Source organism: Somniosus microcephalus, chromosome 2, assembly GCF_052327205.1.
Source record: "Somniosus microcephalus isolate GS21.2 chromosome 2, FLI_Smic_1.0, whole genome shotgun sequence".
Classification (NCBI taxonomy): domain Eukaryota; kingdom Metazoa; phylum Chordata; class Chondrichthyes; order Squaliformes; family Somniosidae; genus Somniosus; species Somniosus microcephalus.
The window spans coordinates 247,686,659-247,710,084 of NC_140988.1; the positions used below are offsets into that span (position 1 = coordinate 247,686,659).

A 23,426-nucleotide genomic window follows, 5' to 3' on the forward strand; every position below is an offset into this window, starting at 1 on the left:
GTCTCTCTCTGTCTCCCCCCGGTCTCTCCCCCCGGTCTCTCTCCCCCAGTCTCTCTCTCCCTCTCCTCAATCTCTATCCCTCAGTCTCTCTCTCTCCCCAGTCTCTCTCACTCCCCCCAGTCTCTCCCTCCAGTCTCTCTCACTCCCCCCAGTCTCTCCCTCCAGTCTCTCTCTCTCCCCTCGTCTCTCTATGTCGCGGAACATAGGGTCTGATGAAAGGGAGGAACTGAAAGAAATCAGTATTTGTAGAGAAATGGTGTTAGGGAAATTGATGGAATTGAAGGCCGATAAATCCCCAGGGCCTGATAATCTACATCCTAGGGTACTTAAGGAAGTGGCCCCAGAAATAGTAGATGTATTGCTGATCATCTTCCAACATTCGATGGAATCTGGAACAGTACCCATGGATTGGAGGGTAGCTAATGTTACCCCACTATTCAAAAAAGGTGGTAGAGAGAAAACGGGGAAGTACGGACCGGTAAGCCTGACATCGGTAGTGGGGAAAATGCTAGAGTCCATTATAAAAGATGTGATAGCAGAGCACTTGGAAAACAGTGACAGGATCGGACAAAGTCAACATGGATTTACAAAAGGTAAATCATGCTTGACTAATCTACTGGAATTTTTTGTGGATGTAACTGGTAAAATAGATAAGGGAGAACCAGTGGATGTGGTGTATTTGGACTTTCAAAAGGCTTTCGATAAGGTCCCACATAAGAGATTAGCGTGTAAAGTTAAGGCACATGGAATTGGGGGCAAGGTATTGACTTGGATAGAGAACTGGTTGGCAGACAGAAAGCAAAGAGTTGGAATAAACGGGTCTTTTTCCGAGTGGCGGGCAGTGACTAGTGGGGTACCGCAGGGATTGGTCCTTGGACCCCAGCTATTCACTATGTATTAATGATCTAGATGAGGGAACTAGATGTAATATTTCCAAGTTTGCAGGTGACACAAAGCTGGGTGGGCGTGTGTGCTGTGAGGAGGATGCCAAGAAAGTCCAGGATGATTTGGACAGGTTGGGTGATTGGGCAGAAGCATGGCAGATGCAATATAACGTGGATAAATGCGAGGTTATCCACTTTGGTGTCAAAAACAGGAAGGCAGATTATTATCTGAATGGCAATAGATTGGGAGAAGGGGATGTGCAACGAGACCTGGGTGTCCTTGTGCACCAGTCGCTGAAGGTAAGCATGCAGGTGCAGCAGGCGGTTAAGAAGGCAAATGGTATGTTGGCCTTCGTAGCAAGAGGGTTTGAGTACAGGAACAAGGATGTCTTGCTGCAGTTGTACAGGGCCTTGGTGAGACCACATCTTGAGTATTGTGTGCAGTTTTGGTCGCCTTATCTGAGGAAGGATGTTCTTGCCATGGAGGGAGTTCAGCGAAGATTCACCAGGCTGATACCTGGGATGGCAGGAATGACGTATGAGGAGAGATTGGGTCGATTGGGCTTACACTCGCTGGAGTTTAGAAGAATGAGTTGGGATCTCATTGAAACTTATAAAATTCTAACAGGACTGGACAGACTAGATGCAGGAAGGATGTTCCCGATGGTCGGGGAGTCCAGAACCAAGGGTCACAGTCTAAGGATAAGGGGTAAGCCATTTAGGACAGAAATGAGGAGGAATTTCTTCTCCCAGAAAGTGGTGAACCTGTGGAATTCTCTACCAGAAAAGGCAGGAGAGGCCAATTCATTAAATATATTCAAGAAGGAGTTTGATATATTTCTTAAGGCTAAAGGGATCAAGGGATATGGGGAGAAGGCAGGGACAGGGTACTGAATTTGGATGATCAGCCATGATCTCATCGAATGGCGGAGCAGGCTCGAGGGGCCGAATGGCCTACTCCTGCTCCTATCATCTGTTTCTATGGGGGAAAAATTCAGTTGGTTGCGCCACCCATTAGCGCCTAAAGAGTCCGGCAAGTGGGGCGCTAACCAACTAGCGCCCGGGCGCAGCGATCCCTGCGCCTCTCCCCATATTGAGCGGACATTTAGCGCCGGCGCTAAACCGTAGCGCCCGCTCACCGGCGCATGCAGATCATGACGTCATTTCAGTGTGCAACGCCTTTGGGGCGCCCCGGACCGGAAATTCAGTGGCGCCCCCCTCCGTTCCGCCTGGCGCTAATAAGGACAGCTTACCTGGAACGTTTCCCAGTCGCTGTCGGGCTGGGGGGGCATTCTTTAAAGGGGACTGGTGTGGAATAAAAGCGGCAGCCATTTTTGGACCACAACTTCTTAGAGAGATACAGAGAGTTGCTCAGCTGCACAAGGAGAGCCATTTCTACATTGAGCCAGCGCTGGCAGAAGAACTTCAGCCTTCTGACCATCAATTTGCTGTTGGTGAGCATCTCAAACGGCATACTTTCTGTGCGCACTTAATATGGGGGCTGCATTGGATAGGAATGTCCTGCTTCTGAATCATCTTGACAGGGCACAGAGATGCAGGGATAGAGGGGCAGGCATGGCCAGACGGAGGAGGGCCAACAGACGTCGCCACACGAGACCTTACGCTGCCAGGGTTTTCCGACAGCAATTTTCATATATGAACATGTCGGAGGAGCAGTGTTTCCGAAGGCTGCGCTTTAGTAAGGAGGTGGTGACTGAGCTCTGCCACCTGCTTCAGCCAGATCTGCAGCCTCAGCTAAGGTGTAGTGTATGTGCCTTTAAGAGCCCCCTGTGTACTGTAATGCCGGTAATGGCCACTCGGGCTATATAAGCCTGATTATTGTGTTGTATCAGTTAGTTCACCTCCAGACTTTGTTCAGTAAACACCTGTGAAACCAACTCCTGCCTTCCGTGTCTCTATTAACACATGGATACAACAGTGGCGACGAATTGGAAACAGACTTACCTGCAATTCGGCAGCACCTCAAGGGCATCGATTCCTCAGACGTCCAAAGTCGAAGAAAAGCAAGAAAGAAAAAAAAAAACTGTGGTTTCACCAGCTAGCCGAGCTGGTGTCAGGTACTGCAATAATCCTTCCTGGGCGGCGGGCTGGGGCTCCATCGGCTGGCTCTGCAGCGAGGCCGAGCAGCGAAGGCGGAGGCAAACAGAGACAGAGGGGGGAAGCACTTGGGAGACGGCCGGCGCTGCAAAGCAGGTCGGTGTTCGGACCAAGCAGAGGGAGGGAAAAGTCCCAGAGAGTCCGGCGAGAACGAGTCTCCACCTGTAAATAAAAACCGCGGAAAACAGCGTTGTCGGCAGCAGCAGTGGCGGGAAAGTGCGGGAAGCGCCATTTTTTTTCTGCAGGGAAGAAAGGAAAGCGCGGGAAGCGCCATTTTTTTCCAGGATGTCTAAGGCTGGCAATATTGATGCTTTTGATAACGATATAGAGGATTGGACCACATATGTGGAAAGAGTGGAGGTATATTGCACAGCAAATGGAATAGAAAATGATAAAAAGGCATCAGTACTTCTAAATCTAATGGGCGCAAAGACATACGGGCTGTTACAAAACTTAATCACTCCAGCCAAACCAAAGGACAAGAATTTTAAGGAGATTGTTGATACCCTACAGGAGCACTTAAACCCAACACCGCTGCTGATAGCGGAACGATTCAAATTCTTCAAGAGGAATCAGCACAAGAATGAAAGTAACGCTGATTACCTCACCGAATTAAGGAAGCTATCAAAGCACTGCCAATTCGGGGCAGGACTGGCAGATTCTCTTCGAGACAAATTCGTCTGCGGTCTCCTAAGTGAAGGAACACAGAAAAGGCTGCTTTCTGAGAAAGATTTGACACTGGACAAGGCTTTCAGTATGGCTGTATCATACGAAGCAGCCGCAAGAGGAGCTGCATAGATACAGCAAAAGACACAGGACTTCGGCACCCATGAAATGACACAGGGTTTCGAGAGATGTTATCGCTGCGGCAGATCCACCCATGACCAGAGGGACTGCTGGTTCAAGGACAAAGCATGCAGGCAATGCAGAAAGATTGGACACATTGCACGTGTATGCCGATCTGGACAAAAAAAATCCACGGACAAGAAAAAAATCAATAAGGAAAAGTACAGAAAGGTACAAATGATGACGGACAGTAGCTCCGAAGACCAGAAGAGCGATAGCGACTCCGGAAACAAGAGACTAAGCTGTCTCAAATTACATAATGTAATTGCCAAAGAAGATTACCAGACCATTTGGGTTACCCTCACGATAGCGGGGTCCCCAGTTAAAATGGAGCTAGATACAGGATCAGCTCTGACCGTCATAAATCGACGGGATTACGAGCGGCTATTTCCGCATACACCTTTAAAAGACACATCCATTATCTTGAAAACATATACGGGGCAGAAAGTATACCCCAAAGGAAAAATAAGGGTGCCTGTTGTATACAACGGCAAGGAAATACAGAAGTTGTATTTATACGTTCTACAAGATGGTGGTCCACCGCTGTTGGGACGTGAATGGATCAGGAAGATACATTTAGACTGGCACTCCATTCAGGCACTGACGGTGACCAGTAAGAAAAAAAATGATGATGACGTCATACCTGAACGATTAAAAGACATCTTGGCCAACGCCAAGGAAGTGTTTCAAGAGAAACTAGGAACCTTGAAAGGCATCACCGCCTCAATAAAAGTGGAAGATGCGGCAATTCCCAAGTTTTTTAAGGCAAGGCTGGTGCCATACGCAATTCGTCCAGCAGTTGAGGCAGAGCTGGAGAATTTGGAAAAGGCAGGCGTATTATCCAAGATAGATTGGAGCGAGTGGGCAACACCCATTGTCCCGGTCATGAAGAAAACGTTGAATAATGATAAATCTGAAGAACAGAGAAAAATTCGCATCTGTGGAGACTTCAAGGTGACTGTAAACCCGGTCCTTCACATGGTACAATATCCTCTTCCGAGGATAGAAGATATTTTCGCCTCACTATCCGGAGGGAAACGTTTCACCAAAATTGACTTGGCACAGGCATATCTACAGATGGAGGTTGAAGAGGCCTCTAAAAAGTATCTCACGATAAATACACACAAAGTCCTGTACCAGTACAATCGACTGGTTTTCGGAGTAGCATCAGCTCCAGCTATCTGGCAAAGAGCTATGGAGCAAGTCCTCCAAGGGATTCCGGGGACTCAATGCTACCTAGACGACATCCTTGTAACAGGAGAAAACAACAATGAGCACCTTGCCAATTTGGAGCAGGTGCTTACCATGCTGAGAACGGGGCCTACGAGCAAATCGCCCCAAGTGTGAATTTTTCCAGAAACAAATATCATATTGTGGCCACATAATTAACAAGGAAGGGTTGCATAAGTCACCTGAAAAAATTGAAGCGGTCATAAAAGCCCCAGCACCTGAAAATGTCTCACAATTAAGGTCGTTCCTGGGATTGATAAATTACTATCATAAATTTTTAACGAACTTATCAACTCTTCTGCACCCTCTTAATGAACTGCTACAAACAGGAGTAATTTGGAAATGGAGCGAAGACTGTAAACGTGCCTTCCATAAATGCAAAGACTTAATCACGTCCAAGGAAGTTTTGGCTCATTACAACCCATCACTGCCAATCAGACTGGCGTGCGATGCATCCCCTTACGGCGTAGGAGCGGTATTATCGCATAGATTCCCTGATGGCTCGGAACGGCTGATAGCTTTTGCGTCACGCTCATTGAACTCAGCTGAGCGTAACTATGCCCAAATCGACAGGGAAGCACTCAGCCTAGTATGGGGAGTGAAGAAATTCAACCATTACCTACACGGGCAAAAATTTACCTTGTTGACTGACCATCAACCCCTCATCTCCATATTCAACCCTAAAAAGGGTGTTCCCATTATGACAGCACAAAGGCTACAGAGGTGGTCCCTTTTTCTAGGGGCACACCAATATGACATAGAATACAAAGGATCAAAACAGCATGGGAATGCTGACGGGTTATCGCGCCTACCGTTGCCAACGGTAGAAGAGGCACCTACAGTAGACCCAGTGGAAATGTTCCACTCTACCGTAGTGGAATGTCTACCAGTAACAAATTCTGCCATTGAAAAGGAAACGAGAAATGACCCGACTCTCTCACGAGTCTACGATTTAACAGTGAAGGGATGGCCAGCACATGGCGAACCACTGTTGCCAGCATTCTCGCAAAGAAGAGAACAGCTGTCAGTGTGCCGAGGAACCTTGATGTGTGGATCCAGAGTGGTGATTCCACCCAAACTCCAGGATAAAATGCTAAAGGAGCTTCACGAGGGGCATCTGGGTGGAGTGAAACTGAAGAACCTAGCCAGGGCGTTTGTATGGTGGCCAGGTATCGATGGAGACATCGAAGAAATGACCAAGAGCTGCCTTGGATGCCAGAAGGTCCAAAACGCTCCACCACAAGCCCCTCTACATCCATGGGAGTGGCCCTCATCTCCATGGCAAAGGGTACACATCGACTTTGCTGGTCCATTTATGGACTCAATGTTCTTAATCGCGGTTGATGCACACTCCAAGTGGCCGGAGGTAATAAAGATGTCCTCCACCACCACGGAAAAAACCATCACAGTATTAAGGACCATATTTGCCAGGAATGGGCTGCCTGAACAGATCTGTTCTGATAATGGACCGCAATTTGTGTCCGAAGAATTCAGGAAGTTCTTAAAAAACAATGGGGTTAAGCACTACACGTCCGCCCCATACCATCCCGCCACCAATGGATTAGCTGAAAGGTTTGTCCAGACCTTCAAGAAGGCCATAAAGGCCATGGGTAATGAAGACATAAAACTTCAGCATAAGGTAGATAACTTCTTGTTTGCATACAGGAATGCAACACATATGGTTACAAACCAAACTCCCGCCATGACGTTCTTCAATAGAAGCCTAAGATGCCGGCTGGATTTGATCAAGCCAAACATCAGAAGGGACGTGGAGAACCGGCAATTTCAAGGCATGAATGAAAGGCCAACTAGAACCTTCCAGATAGGTCAACAAGTTTTGGCCCGGGACTACCGTACCGAGAAATGGCAGCCTGGAACTATTTGCACACGACTAGGACCGCTGATGTATACCGTGGACATTGGAGAAAGCATAATAAGGCGCCATGCTGACCAGATCATAGAGTCATCCGAAAAGGGACACCTACACCACAACTCTATACGCCTAATGATGAAGTAGAGATACCTATAGTATCTACCTCCGATCTGGTGATACTGGAACCAGATGAACCCGACACTGGCATTCAAGCCGAATCAGCCTTGCTAAAAGAACCTACTACACCACCAGAAACTACTACACCACCGAGGCGTTATCCGGACCGAGTCAGGAAGCCTCCAGAGAGACTGACTTATAATTGATTAACTGCAGCAATGTGTAGATTATTGTTCTTGTAACATGTAATTAATAATTACTTAAAATATTATGCACTGGTTGGCTAAAAGGGGAGGAATTGTAGTGTATGTGCCTTTAAGAGCCCCCTGTGTACTGTAATGCCGGTAATGGCCACTCGGGCTATATAAGCCTGTATATTGTGTTGTATCAGTTTGTTCACCTCCAGACTTTGTTCAGTAAACACCTGTGAAACCAACTCCTGCCTTCCATGTCTCCATTAACACACGGATACAACATAAGGTGCAGGACATCTCTGTCGGTGGCTGTGAAGATCACTGTTGCGCTTAACTTCTATGCAAGCGGCTCCTTTCAGGCCGCAACTGGGGACATAGCCAACATCTCGCAGTTCGCGGTACATTGCTGCATCCGTCAAGTGACTAATGCCCTCTTTAAAAGGAGGCGGCAGTACATCTCCTTCCCAATGACCCCGGACAAGCAGCGAGAGCGCGCAGAGAGCTTCGCAAGAATAGCGGACTTCCCCATGGTGCAGGGCGCCATTGACTGCACGCATGTGGCTTTGCGGGCGCCTGTAGAGAATACGGAGGAGTTCCGCAACCGCAAGGGGTTCCATTCCTTGAATGTACAGCTGGTCTGTGACCACCGACAGCTGATCCTCGCTGTGAATGCCCAGTTTCCAGGCAGCAGCCACGACGCCTTCATCCTGCGCCAGACTTCTGTGGCAGACCTTTTCGAGGCCCCAGCTCACCCAGGAGGCTGGCTTCTCGGGGACAAGGACTATCCTCTGTGCCCGTGGCTGATGACCCCACTCCGTTCGCCCAGCACCCCTGCTGAAGAACGCTACAATGAGAGCCATCAAGCGACCAGGAACATTATTGAGCACACAATCGGCGTGCTGAAGCAACGGTCCCGCTGTCTGGACCATTCCGGAGGAGCCCTTCAGTACTCACCTGAGCGAGTCTCCCACTTTGTGGTTGTGTGTTGCATGCTGCATAACCTGGCAATCCTCAGGACCCAGCCAATGCCACCAGACATTGAAGCACCAGCAGAGGAGGAGGAGGAGGAGGACCAAGACGGGAGGGAGGCACAAACTGCAAGGGCCGTCCGTCAGAGGCTTATCACAAGTCGCTTCTAGGCCCCTCTCAGGGAATGCTTGCTACCATTCCAAGAACAGGAATGGAACCGTTCTGATACCCCAAAGCCGGTGAAGGGCAAAATGTATGTAAAGAGTAGACATGGCCATTGTAAATAAAGTTGTTTATTTTACAAAATGTGCTTCCTTCCCGCATGACAAAGCAATGGCAACAAAAAGCAAAACAAACAGACTGCCACATAAGTGTCTCGCACAACCGGGACACTGTCCAAAACATAACTCACATTCAGACCAGCATCGTCGGCCTTGAATTCTACAAATAACAGGTATCAGCAGCAACTTCTACTTTTTCCCCCTCGATGGTGATCTGCTTCGCTTGCGAGATTGGCCCCTTCCCTCCCTGCAGCTCCTCCGTAATGGGACCCCAGTGGCTGCAGCAAGGCTGGGGGAGGCTTGCTGACTGTTCGAAAGCGCAGATGCCCCTGAGGGATGGCCTGGACGAGCTCTGGGCCTGGAGGGCCCGGCTGCTGACTGCTCCAACTCTGCATGGGTGGAAGCAGTCTGTCCTACAGGTGGTGGCAGCTGCAGTGGAGACGTGCCAGTGGTGGCATCACGAATGCTGTCATCCTGAGAGCGGCAGCAGCTCCCTGGTCGGCCGACACACTGGCACTCTGACGGGGCAGCACCGCAGCATGCGCAGCAATCGGCTGGTGCACAGATTGCTGGCCTGCTGTGGCGCGGCGAGGGGCCCGGGTACTCCTGCCCGATCCAGCGAGGGTGGCAGCAGTCAGTGCTCGCGTGGCCTCAACCTGCGTCTGCATGAGACCAGCGACTGACTGCGTGGCAGCACTCAGCACTTGCGTGGCAGGTGCCAGTGCTTCGGTGAAGCCCTGGACAATCCTTGCCAGTGCTGTCCCGAAGTCCTGCACACTCATTGCCTGTGCTGCGCCAAAGTCCTGCACACTCCTTGCCTGTGCTGCGCCGAAGTCTTGGACACTCCTTGCCAGTGTCTCGATGGATTCAGGCATTCTTGCCACTGCAGCCATGAGCTCAGTGTGCCTCAGCCCAGCCTGGGCGCTCATTTCTGCGAGGGCACGCACCTCTTCTGCGCTCTGTGCAGCAGCACTCGCGGCCCGACTCGTCCTCCGGGGAAGACGGCCCCCGAGCTTCCCTACCCCCCTCACGTTGCTGCAGGCCGCTGGGTCCTGGAGCTGCATCCTCCTCAGAGCATTCCCCCCTGCTCCCCTCCAGGGAAGTAGTCTCCCCAGTCTGCAGATGGGCTGGCTCGCCTGAGGGTGGTACGGATGGTCCGGCTTCCTCCTGCTCGTCACCTCCCGAGTCAGTCGCAGTGGCAGCTTGAGGGCCCGGCTCCCAAGCTGGTGATGCAGCATCTGAAAGCAGGGAGGTTGAAGAGTGGCTTTAGCGAAAGGACAGGGTGGCAGCAAGGGATGCATGAGTGCTGCAATGCTCTGACTTGGGTCCAGAGTGAAAAAGCATGCTGGTGGGGGGAACAAGTGGAAGGAGAGAGTTCAAAAAGGTGATGACCTTACCATCGCTGTGCACAATGGGGTCGGCAGCTCCAGTGGTGACGGGACCACTCATCCGGCTTGCAACAATCTGGTGGACTCGCTCCTCAAGGTCTGTAAGGGTCTGCAGGTGAGGCCGGCCTCCTCCGGTACGAAGCTGCTGCCTGCGGTTCCTCGCCAGCTTGGCCTGCAAGAGAAAGGACGGGATGTGATGAAACATGCTGCCCTGAGCTGACATCACATGCCTCCCATGGTAGAATAGCCCTTACATTATGCTGCCCTGAGCTGACATCACATGCCTCCCATGGTAGAATAGCCCTTACATTATGCTGCCCTGAGCTGACATCACATGCCTCCCATGGTAGAATAGCCCTTATGTTATGCACTGAGCTGAAGGCGCGTGTGTGTTTCCAGAAAGGGCCATGGGTGCTGGATGACAGCTGGCCATTGGGGCTTCGCACACCCTCTGGCCATAAAGTGAGGTGCAGATGGAGGGATGGAGATGATTCCGGAAAAGGCACTCACCCTAACGACCCGAGTGAGGTCGTTGAACTTCTTCCTGCATTGCACAGGAGTCCTGGGCACTATGCTGCTGGAGGTGACTCTTTGGGAAACCTCCCTCCAAGCTCTGCGGTATTCGGCCTGATTAGGCCTCCTGTTATTCTCCGGGTACAGCACAGATCGCCGGCGCTTCACCGCGCCAACCAGAGCATCCAATGCCCCCTCGCTGAAGCGCTGCGCTCTCTCCCTGACCCTCTCCATGTCCTTGAAGTTTTGGCCGCCACAGGTAGGTAACCGCCGATTTTGAGGCCTACAAGGCGCAGAGTGTGGCTGCAGATGAGAATCGTCCCACCCCTTTAAGAGCTGGCCGGTGCCAGCGTGTCTAGGTGAAATCGATTATTGACAGCACCTGCGCTGCGCCCGCCCGCGGAGAAATTGCGTTGCGCCGCCGGGTTAGCGCCTTAAGACTACCGTGCAGCGCCTGATTTAGCGCCGCAATCACCTTCAGGGGCGCTGCAACCCAATATCGCTCGAGGTGGCGATAATTTGCGCCTGGCGCTAAACTTTGCGCACCGCCAATACTAGCGCCCCAAATGGGGCAATACCGAATTTTTCCCCCTATGTCTCTCCCCCAGTCTCCCTCTCACCCCAGTTTCTCTCTTGCCCACAGTCTCTCTCCCCACAGTCTCTCTCACTCCCAGTAACTCTCCCCCAGCCTCTCTCTCTCCCCCCAGTCTTTCTCTCTCTCCCCCCAGTCTCTCTCTCCCCCCTTTCGATCCTCGCTCTCCCTCCCACCCCAACGGATCCAGCCATCCTGTTGCTAAAGCATGGCCTGTAATGTAGGCCGCAATGGTGGGGTATTGCACATGCGCGGATTTGTCAAAACCATGCATGCGCAGAAGGGGATCTGGTGTGCATGCACGGCTCCGCGATACCGCGCATGTGCAGAGGGCTTCAAAGTCTTGGTGTTTTTATCGAGCCGCTCCCCTGCTCCAGCTGCTGTCCGGCTCTGCGAGGCATTTCAATTCAACTGCATGGCAGCTTGAGGATTAGTGCATGGGCGCGCAGCCGCGCACCTTAGAGGGAACAGTATCTTTGGCCCCCTCCTATTTCTCATCTACATGCTGCCCCTAAGCGATATCATCCAAAAACACAGTCTCAGCTGATGACACCCAGCTCTACCTCACCACCACTTCTCTCGACCCCTCCACTGTCTCTGAATTGTCAGACTGCTTGTCCGACATCTAGTACTGGATGAGCAGAAATTTCCTCCAACTAAATATTGGGAAGACCAAAGCCATTGTCTTCGGTCCCCACCACAAACTCCGTTCCCTAGCCAGCGACACCATCCCTCTCCCTGGCATCTATCTTAGTCTGTGCAAACTTGGTGTCATATTTGACCCTGAAATGAGCTTCCAACCACATATCCAAGCCATAACTAAGACTGCCTTGTACCACCTCAGTAACATTGCCCAACTCCGCCCCTGCCTCAGCTCATCTGCTGCTGATACCCACATCCATGCCTCTGTTACCTCCAGACTTGACTATTTCAACGCACTCCTGGCTGGCCTCCCACATTCTACTCTACGTAAACTTGAGGTCATCCAAAACTCTGCTGCCCGTGCCCTAACTCGTACCAAGTCCCGTTCACCCATTACCCCAGTGCTCGCTGACCTACATTGGCTCTCGGTTAAGCAACGCCTTGATTTTAAAATTCTCATCCTTGTTTTCAAATCCCTCCATGGCCTCGCGCCTCCCGATCTCTGTAATCTCCTCCAGCCCCACAACCACTCTGAGATATCTGCTCTTTTCTAATTCTGGCCTCTTGAGCATTCCTGATTTTAAATCGCTCAACCATTGGTGGCTGTGCCTTCAGATGACAAGGCCCTAATCTCTGGAATTGCTTCCCTAAACGTCTCCGCCTCTCTACATAGAAAGTTACAGCACGGAAGGAGGCCATTTCGGCCCATCGTGTCCGCACCGGCCAAGAAAGACCTATTCAGCCTAATCCCACTTCCCAGCTCTTGGGCCGTAGCCCTGCAGACGATTAACATAGAAACATAAACATAGAAGATAGGAGCAGGAGTAGGCCATTCGGCCCCTCGAGCCTGCTCCGCCATTCAATGCGATAATGGCTGATCATCCAAATTCAGTACCCTGTCCCTGCTTGCTCCCCATATCCCTTGATCCCCTTAGCCTTAAGAAATATATCTAACTCCTTCTTGAATATATTTAATGAATTGGCCTCAACTGTCTTCTGTGGTAGAGAATTCCACAGGTTCACCACTCTCTGGGTGAAGAAATTCCTCCTCATCTCAGTCCTAAATGACTTACCCCTTATCCTTAGACTGTGACCCCTGGTTCTGGACTCCCCCGCCATCGGGAACAGCCTTCCTGCATCTAGTCTGTCTAGTCCTGTTAAAATTTTATAAGTTTCAATGAGATCCCCTCTCATTCTTCTAAACTCTAGCGAATATAAGCCTAATCGACCCAATCTCTCTTCATACGTCATTCCTGCCATCCCAGGTATCAGTCTGGTGAACCTTCGCTGCACTCCCTCCATGGCAAGAACATCCTTCCTCAGATAAGGCGACCAAAACTGCACACAATACTCAAGGTGTGGTCTCACCAAGGCCCTGTACAACTGCAGAAAGACATCCTTGCTCCTGTACTCAAATCCTCTCGCTATGAAGGCCAGCATACCATTTGCCTTCTTAACCGCCTGCTGCACCTGCATGCTTACCTTCAGTGGCTGGTGCACAAGGACACCCAGGTCTCATTGCACTTCCCCTTCCCCCAATCTATTGCCATTCAGATAATAATCTGCCTTCCTGTTTTTGCCACCAAAGTGGATAACCTCGCATTTATCCACATTATACTTCATCTGCCCAATCGCCCAACCTGTCCAAATCGTACTGGAGATTCTCTGCATCCTTGGCAGTTGGATCCTAAACTGGCTGAGTGGCAGAAGGCAGAGGGTGATGGTCGAAGGTTGCTTTTGTGACTGGAAGCCTGTGTCCAGTGGGGTACCTCAGGGATCGGTGCTGGGTCCCTTGCTGTTTGTGATCTATATAAATGATTTGGATGAGAATGTAAAAGGTATGATCAGTAAGTTCGCAGATGACACGAAAATTGGTGGGGTAGTAAATTGCGAGGAGGAAAGCCTCAGGCTACAGGACGATATAAACGGGTTGGTCAGATGGGCGGAAAAGTGGCAAATGGAATTTAACCCTGAAAAGTGCGAGGTGATGCATTTTGGACGGACAAATAAGGCAAGGGAATACACAATGAGTGGTAGGACCCTAGGAAGTACAGAGGGTCAGAGGGACCTTGGTGTACATGTACATAGATCCCTGAAGGCAGCAGAACAGGTAGATAAGGTGGTTAAAAAGGCATATGGGATACTTGCCTTCATTAGCCGAGGCATAGAATATAAGAGCAGGGAGGTTGTGATGGAGCTGTACAAAACGCTGGTGAGGCCACAGCTGGAGTACTGTGTGCAGTTCTGGTCGCCTCACTATAGGAAGGATGTGATTGCTTTGGAGAGGGTGCAGAGAAGATTCACCAGGATGTTACCTGGGATAGAGTTTTACAGTGCAGAAAGAGGCCCTTCGGCCCATCGTGTCTGCGCCGTGCATCAATCCCTGTCCAGTCTAATCCCATTTTCCAGCATTTGGTCCATAGCCTTGTATGCAATGGCATTTCAAGTGCCCATCCAAATGCTTCTTGAATGTTGTGAGGGTTCCTGCCTCTACCACCCTTTCAGGCAGTGAGTTCCAGCTTCCAACCACCCTCTGGGTGAAAAAGTTCCTCCTCAAATCCCCTCTAAATCTCCTGCCCCTTACCCTGAATCTATGCCCCCTTGTTATTGACCCCCCCACTAAGGGGAAAAGTTCCTCTTTATCTACCCTATCTATGCCCCTCATCATTTTGTACACCTCAATCAGGTCCCCCCTCAGCCTCCTTTGCTCCAAGGAAAACAACCCCAGCCTGTTTAGTCTTTCTTCATAGCTGAGGCGCCCCATCCCAGGTAACATCCTGGTGAATCTTCTCTGCACCCTCTCCAAAGCAATCACATCCTTCCTATAGTGAGGCGACCAGAACTGCACACAGTACTCCAGCTGTGGCCTCACCAGCGTTTTGTACAGCTCCATCATAACCTCCCTGCTCTTATATTCTATGCCTCTGCTAATGAAGGCAAGTATCCCATATGCCTTTTTAACCACCTTATCTACCTGTTCCGCTGCCTTCAGGGATCTATGTACATGTACACCAAGGTCCCTCTGACCCTCTGTACTTCCTAGGGTCCTACCACTCATTGTGTATTCCCTTGCCTTATTTGTCCGTCCAAAATGCATCACCTCGCACTTTTCCGGGTTAAATTCCATTTGCCACTTTTCCGCCCATCTGACCAACCCGTTAATATCGTCCTGTAGCCTGAGGCTTTCCTCCTCGCAATTTACCACCCCACCAATTTTCGTGTCATCCGCGAACTTACTGATCATACCCTTTACATTCTCATCCAAATCATTAATGTAGATCACAAACAGCAAGGGACCCAGCACCGATCCCTGAGGTACCCCACTGGACACAGGCTTCCAGTCACAAAAGCAACCTTCGACAATCACCCTCTGCCTCCTGCCACTCAGCCAGTTTAGGATCCAACGCGCCAAGGCCCCCTGGATCCCATGGGCTCTTACCTTCTTGACCAGTCTCCTATGCGGGACTTTGTCAAAAGCTTTACTGAAGTCCATGTAAACCACATCCACAGCATTTCCCTCATCCACACACCTAGTCACCCCCTCGAAAAATTCAATCAGATTGGTCAGACATGATTTACCCTTGACAAAGCCATGCTGACTATCCCTGATTAATCCTTGCCTCTCCAAGTGGAGACTAATTTTGTCCCTCAGAATTTTTTCCAATAATTTCCCTACCACAGATGTTAGGCTCACTGGCCTGTAATTCCCTGGTTTATCCCTGTTACCCTTCTTGAATAATGGTACTACGTTAGCTGTTCTCCAGTCCTCTGGTACATCCCCTGTGGCCAGAGAGGTTCTGAAAATTTGTGTCAGAGCCCCTGCAATCTCCTCCTTTGCCTCACACAGCAGCCTGGGATACATCTCGTCCGGGCCTGGGGATTTATCCACTTTTTGGCCTGCTAAAACCGCTAGTACCTCCTCCCTCTCAATGCTAATATGTTCAAGTATGTCACAGTCCCCTTGCCCGACTTCTATGTCTACATCGTCTTTCTCCATAGTGAACACAGAGGCAAAAAATTCATTTAAAACCCCACCTACTTCATCTGGCTCTACACACAGCTTGCCACTTTGGTCCCTAATGGGCCCTACCCTTTCCCTGGTTATCCTCTTGCCCTTAATATACTTATAAAACATCTTAGGATTTTCCTTTATTTTGCTCGCCAGTGTTATTTCATGGCCCCTCCTCGCCCTCCTAATTTCCTTTTTAAGTATGCCCCTGCACCTTTTATACTCCTCTAGGGCTTCCTCCGTCTTTTGTCTTTTGTAACTGCCAAAAGCCCCCCTTTTTTTCCTAATGCATTTTTGTATATCCCTTGTCATCCAAGGTTCCCTTTGCTTGTTGGTCCCACCCTTGACCTTTACAGGAACATGTTGGTGTTGTACTCTCTCTATTTCCCTTCTGAAAGCCTCCCACTGTTTTGATGTGGATTTTCCTATAAGTAGCTGCTCCCAGTCCACTTTGGCCAGATCCTGCCTTATCTTATTAAAATCGGCCTTCCCCCAATTTAGAACCCTTATTTCCGGGCCGTCTTTGTCTTTTTCCATGACCACCTTAAATCTCACCGAATTATGGTCACTATCGCCAAAATGCTCTCCTACACACTTCCACCACCTGCCCGGCTACATTCCCTAGAATTAGGTCCAGTACCGCCCCCTCTCTTGTAGGACTTTCTACATGTTGGCTCAAAAAGCTCTCCTGGATGCACTTTAAGAATTCTGCACCCTCTAAGCCTTTCACACCCTGACTATCCCAATTTATATTGGGGAAGTTGAAATCCCCCACTATTATTACCCTATTATTTTCACACTTTTCTGAGATTTGCCTACATATCTGTTCCTCTATCTCCCCCTGACTGTTTGGGGGCCTATAGTACACTCCCAGCAAAGTGCTTGCCCCCTTTTTGTTTTTAAGTTCTACCCATATGGCCTCATTAGAGGAACCCGCTAATATATCATCCCTCCTTACAGCAGTAATTGACTCCTTAATTAATATTGCAACACCCCCTCCCCTTTTACACCCCCCTCTGTCTCGCCTGAAGATTCTATACCCCGGAATATTCAGCTGCCAGTCCTGACCCTCCCTCAACCATGTCTCCGTGATAGCAACAATATCGTACTCCCATGTGTTCAACAACAACTTCAGTTCATCCACCTTATTTGCAAGACTCCGTGCATTAAAATAAATGCCTTCCAGCCCTGCCATATTCCCTTTTGCCTTCACATCTTTGCTCTGCCTTCCCTGCTGACTTGTTTTTTCCTCCGTATTTGGCTGTACATCACCCCCTACTATAGCTCCACTCTGTATCCCATCCCCCTGCCGAGTTAGTTTAAAACCCCCCAGCAGTGCTAGCAAACCTCCCCGCAAGGATATTGGTTCCCCTCTGGTTCAGGTGTAAACCGTCCGACTTGTACAAGTCCCACCTGTCCCAGAAGCAGACCCAGTGATCCAGGAAACTAAAGCCCTCCCTCCTGCACCATCCCTTTAGCCACGCATTCATCTGTTCTATCCTCCCATTCCTATACTCACTAGCACATGGCACCGGGAGTAATCCAGAGATTACAACCTTTGAGGTCCTGCTCCTTAATCTTGCCCCTAGCTCCCTAAATTCTTGCTGCAGGACCTCATCCCTCTTTTTACCTATGTCGTTGGTACCAATGTGGACCACGACCACTGGCTGTTCACCCTCCCCCTCCAGAATGCCCTGCAGCCGCTCAGTGACATCCTTGACCCTGGCACCAGGGAGGCAACAAACCATCCTGGATTCACGTCTACGGCCACAGAAACGCCTATCTGTTCCCCTTACTATAGAATCCCCTACCACTATTGCTCTCCCACTCTTTTTCCCCCCTTCCTGGGCAGCAGGAGCACCTCCAGTGCCAGGAAGTTGGCTGCTGCTGCCTTCCCCTGGTGAGTCATCCCCCTCAACAGTATCCAAAGCGGTATACTTGTTTGAAAGGGGGATGTCCGCAGGGGTTCCCTGCACTACCTGCCTGCCTTTGTTGCTCCGCCTGATGGTCACCCCCTGTGCTGCCCTACCCTGAGGCATGAACAACTCGCTAAACGTGCTATGGAGCGCCTCAGCTATGAAGAAAGACTAAACAGGCTGGGGTTGTTTTCCTTGGAGCAAAGAAGGCTGAGGGGGGACCTGATTGAGGTGTACAAAATGATGAGGGGCATAGATAGGGTAGATAAAGAGGAACTTTTCCCCTTAGTAGGGGGGTCAATAACAAGGGGGCATAGATTCAAGGTAAGGGGCAGGAGGTTTAGAGGGGATTTGAGGAGGAACATTTTCACCCAGAGGGTGGTTGGAGTCTGGAACTCACTGTCTGAAAGGGTGGTAGAGGCAGGAACCCTCACAACATTCAAGAAGCATTTGGATGAGCACTTGAAATGCCATTGCATACAAGGCTATGGACCAAATGCTGGAAAATGGATTAGATTGGACAGGGCTTGATGGACGGCGCAGACACGATGGGCTGAAGGGCCTCTTTCTGTGCTGTATAACTCTATGACTCCATGACTCTATGACTCCTCACAGCACACACGCCCACCCAGCTTTGTGTCGTCTGCAAACTTGGAGATATTACATCTAGTTCCCTCGTCTAGATCATTGATATATATTTTGAATAACTGGGGTCCTAGCACCGATCCCTGCAGTACCCCACTAGTAAGTCACTGCCTTCCACTCGGAAAGAGACCCGTTTATTCCAACTCTTTGCTTCCTGTCTGCCAACCAGTTTTCTATCCAAGTCAGTACCTTACCCCCAATCCCATGTGCTTTAACTTTGCACGCTACTCGCTTATGCGGGACCTTATCGAAAGCCTTCTGAAAGTCCAAATACACCACAACCACTGGTTCTCCCTTATCTATTCTACCAGTTACATCCTCAAAAAATTCCAGTAGATTAGTCGAGCATGATTTACCTTTTGTAAATCCATGTTGACTTTGTCCGATCCTGTCACTGTTTTTCAAGTGCTCTGCTATTACATCTTTTATAATGGACTCTAGCATTTTTCCCACTACCGATGTCAGGCTTACCGGTCTATAATTCCCCGTTTTCTCTCTACCACCTTTTTTGAATAGTGGGGTTACATTAGCTACCCTCCAATCCATGGGAACTGTTCCAGAGTCTATAGAATTTTGGAAGATGACCAGCAATGCATCTACTATTTCTAGGGCCACTTCCTTAAGTATCCTAGGATGTAGATTATCAGGCCCTGGGGATTTATCGGCCTTCAATCCCGTCAATTTCCCTAACACCATTTCCCTACAAATACTGATTTCTTTCAGTTCCTCCCTCTCATTAGACCCTATGTTCCCCGACATCTGTGGGAGTTTCTTTGTGTCCTCCTTTTTGAAGACAGAACCAAAGTATGTATTTAATTGGTCAGCCATGTCTTTGTTCCCCATTATAAATTCCCCTGATTCTGACTGCAAGGGACCTACACGTGACTTTACCAATCTTTTTATCTTCACATATCTATAGAAGCTTTTACAGTCAGTTTTTAGGTTCCCTGCAAGCTTACTCTCATACTCTATTTTCCCCCTCTTAATTAATACCTTTGTCCTCCTTTGCTGAATCCTAAACTGCTCCCAATCCTCAGGTTTGCTGCTTTTTCTGGCCAATATATATGTCCTCTCCTTGGATCATATGCTATCCCTTATTTCCCTTGTTAGCCATGGTTGAGTCACCTTTTTTGTTTTATTTTTATGCCAAACAGGGATGTCCAAATTCTGTAGTTCACCCATGCGATCTTTAAATGTTTGCCATTGCCTATTCACCGTCAACCCTTTAAGTAACATTCCCCAATCCATCCTAGCCAACTCACGCCTCGTACCATCGTAGTTTCTTTTATTTTAATTCAGTACCCAAGCCTCTGAATCAACTACTTCACTCTCCATCTTAATGAAGAATTTTATCATATTATGATCGCTCCTCCCCAAGGGGCCTCGCACAACAACATTGCTAATTAATCCTTTCTCATTACATAATACCCAGTGTAAGATGGCCTGATCTCTCGTTGGTTCCTCGACATATTGGTCCAGGAAACCATCCCATATACACTCTAGGAATTCCTCTTCCACAGTATTGTTACTAATTTGGTTAGACCAATCTATATGTAGATTAAAGTCACCCATGATAACTGCTGTGCCCTTATTGCACGCATCTCTAATTTCCCATTTAATGCCATCCCCAACCTCAGCATTACTGTTTGGTGGTCTGTATACAACTCCCACAAATGTTTTCTGCCCCTTGGTATTTCTCAGCTCTACCCATACAGATTCCACATCATCAGAGCTAATATCCTTCCTTACTATTGTGCTAATCTCTTTAGCCAGTAATGCTACCCCACCGCCTTTTCCTTTTTGCCTGTCCTTCCTGAAGATTGAATACCCCTGGATGTTGAATTCCCAGCCTTGGTCACCCTGGAGCCATGTCTCCGTAATCCCAATTATATCATATCCGTTTACATCTATTTGTGCAGCTAATTCATCCACCTTATTACGAATGCTCCCGTATTAAGACACAAACCCTTCAGGCTTGTTTTTTTAACACTCTTAGACCTTTCAGAATTATTGTTTACTGTGGCCATGTTTGATTTACACTCTTGATTTCTCTGACTTCTACTTTTGCTTTTCTCCTTCCTGTCTTTTGCTTCTATCCTTGCTTCCAGTTCCTCTGTCTCCCTGCACAGAGTCCCAACCCCCTGCCATTTTAGTTTAAACCCTCCCCAACATCACTAGCAAACACTCCCCCTAGGACATTGGTCCCGGTCCTGCCCAGGAGTAAACCGTCCAGTTTTTACTGGTCCCACCTCCCCCAGAACCAGTTCCAGTGTCCCAGGAATTTGAATCCCTCCCCCTTGCACCATTCTTCTAGCCACGTATTCATCTGAAATATCCTTCTATTTCTACTCTGAGTAGCACGTGGCACTGGTAGCAATCCTGAGATTACTACCTTTGAGGTCCTATTTTTAAATTTACCTCCTAACTCCTTATATTGAGCTTTTAGGACCTCATCTTGTTTTTTACCTATATCGTTGGTACCTATATGCACCACGACAACTAGCTGTTCACCCTCCTCCTCCAGAATGCCCTGCAGCCGCTCCAAGACTTCCTTGACCCTTGCACCAGGGAGGCAACATACCATCCTGGAGTCTCGTTTGCGGCCGCAGAAACACCTATCTATTACCATTACAATAGAATCCCCTATTACTATAGCTCTCCCGCTCTTTTTCCTCCCGTCCCATGCAGCAGAACCACCCATGGTGCCAGGAAGTTGGTCGCTGCTGTCTTCCCCCGATAAGCCATCCTCCCCAACAATATCCAAAGCGGTATATCTGTTTGAGAGGGGGATGGCCACAGGGGACCCCTGCACTATCTGCCTGCGCCTACTACTCTGCCTGGTGGTCACCCATTCCCTTCCTGCCTGTGCAGCCTTTACCTGCGGTGTGACCAACTGATTAAACAGATATCCACGACATCCTCAGCATCACGAATGCTCCAGTATGTATCCATTCGCAGCTCCCGCACCACAATGCGGTCTGCCAGTAGCTGCAGCTGGATACACTTCCCGCACACATGGTCGCCAGGGACACAGGAAGTGTCCCTGATTTCCCACATAGTGCAGGAGGAGCATGCCACGGGGCCAAGCTTTGCTGCCATGACTTGCCCTTTAATTAATTTAAATTAAATCAATACCACCAATTACACTACAATTAAATGATATACTCAAGGGCCCTTGTTTCCTAGCACTCCCCGCTACACAACAGAGACCTTAGAAATTATAACCACAAAATTAAGACCTTCTAAACTTTATAAACTATGAACCTTAACTGTCAAACTATATAGTATAAATACTCACCTGGCCGTACTCACCCAATCAGCTGCTTCCTCCTGCCCGCGTCATGTTTTGAATCGTGACGTGGCTCTGGAACGCCGCCGCCGGTCTGTGAGATTGGTAAGTCTCTGTAAAAAAAAAAAACGCGAAGGTGAGTTTAAATACTCACTGAACCTCCGCTCTCACCGCTCCCGACACTGGCCTCTGTAAAAAAGCCCGCGAAAGTGAGTTTAAATACTCACTGTACCGCCGCTCTCACCACTCCCGACACTGGCCTGTGAAAAAAAGCCCGCAAAAGTGAGTTTAAATACTCACTGAAACTCTGCTCTCACAGCTCCCGACATCTCTTTCCTCCTTTAAGACGCTCCTTAAAACCTACCTCTTTGACCAAGCTTTTGGTAATCTGCCCTAATTTGTCCATATGTGGCTCGTTGTCAAATTCTGTTTTATAACACTCCTGTGAAGCGCTTTGGGACATTTTACTACGTTACAGCGGCTATATAAATACAAGTTGTTGTTGTTGGTGTTGTTACTTCATCAACGAACTCAATCAGGTTAGTCAGATATGATTTGCCTTTAACAAGTACATGCAGGCTGTCCCTTATTAACCCATGCTTCTCTAAGTGAAAATTAATTTTGTCCTTGACCGTGGTCTCTCTTAGTTTTTCCACCACTGATGTTAAGACTGATTGGCCTGGTAGCAAAGCCATTAAGTAAGTTGGCTCCATTTGTACCAAGTGGCCCTCTGACATTATGGCAGAATATTTCAAAGTCCTACATTTTTGTAGAATTAAATTCTGCAAAGCCATTTCTATGTATTCATATCCTCAAAAATTTGTCTTCATCTAATTCTAATATTACGTCGAATGATTTTACATCGTATCAAACTTAGAAAATTTTCATTCTTGGCCTGTGGCAGATATGGTGACTTTATTGTATGATATGCATTAAGTGGTATAATTTAAATGTTAGTAGCTACAAGTTAACAGAAAATGTCATTATTTTGATTGTTATGATGTTACTGTACTCCTTGGATATGTGGAAAAAATCAGCCATTAAACAAATGCATATATAACAATAATAATGGCAATATGGAATCAGTTTCAACTGATTTTATTTATGTAGAAAGCATATATTCTATGTTCAGTCCTTCCACTTGTGAAAGACTGGATTCCACTACCTGTATTATAATTATCTCTCTTGCAGCACTAGCTTTTAAATGCTTAATATGTTCATATGAAATTACTTCATCTGCTATTTTAATGGATGTGGTTAACCCATTTTAATGAAGTCCTTTTAATCCAGTTAACCTTTTCAAGTAAAGAGGCTAACTCTTTTGTTAAAAGAATGGACAAATGAATTTTGTATAAATACAGTAAGCATTCATATGCTGGGGGACTGACAGAGTGATGATTTGGATTAATGTGTTTTTACAAATATCTGTAGTGTTATTTTTGCCCAGATTTTTGTCCCATATCCTTATGTGTAACATTGTTTCCAAAGCAATTCGATACTGCGACAGATGTCAACTTGTGAAGCCGGATCGCTGTCACCACTGTTCGGTCTGTGACAAGTAAGCATTTATTTACTTTTTATAACATTTCTAACAGTTCAGTATACTCTTTTTTTAGTTTTAGCTTGACTTCCAGTACCATAACGTGTTATTATAACTTTTTTTTAGACTGAATACCAAAGCAACTCATAATACAGTATTTCTCAAGTCTATACAGTTCTTATTTATTTACTTCTTTGGGCCTTTCCCACTAGAGCCACTGCTCAAGTTTACATTTACACTGCTATTCGTCACCATTATAGCAGTCATGCAGCAACATGAGAGGAAGAGGAGTGTTCTACAACATTACAATGCTTGGGCAGGGAAATTATTGGGTTAGCTGGCAGGAAACGTACGTTTCACTAAAGACTAAGGGGGAAATA

The 23,426-nt window shown here is 48.3% G+C and overlaps 1 protein-coding gene across 1 annotated transcript in view; it reads left to right on the forward strand.

Annotated features, from left to right (window-relative positions):
• The window catches only part of LOC147123316 (palmitoyltransferase ZDHHC2-like), a 230,397-nt gene that overhangs the window by 69,445 nt on the left and 137,526 nt on the right, over positions 1-23,426 (forward strand). Inside the window, exon 5 of the mRNA XM_085970680.1 lies at positions 22,995-23,064. Within this exon, the coding sequence (XP_085826806.1) occupies positions 22,995-23,064 (70 nt within the window). The remainder of the gene's footprint in view (positions 1-22,994; positions 23,065-23,426) is intronic.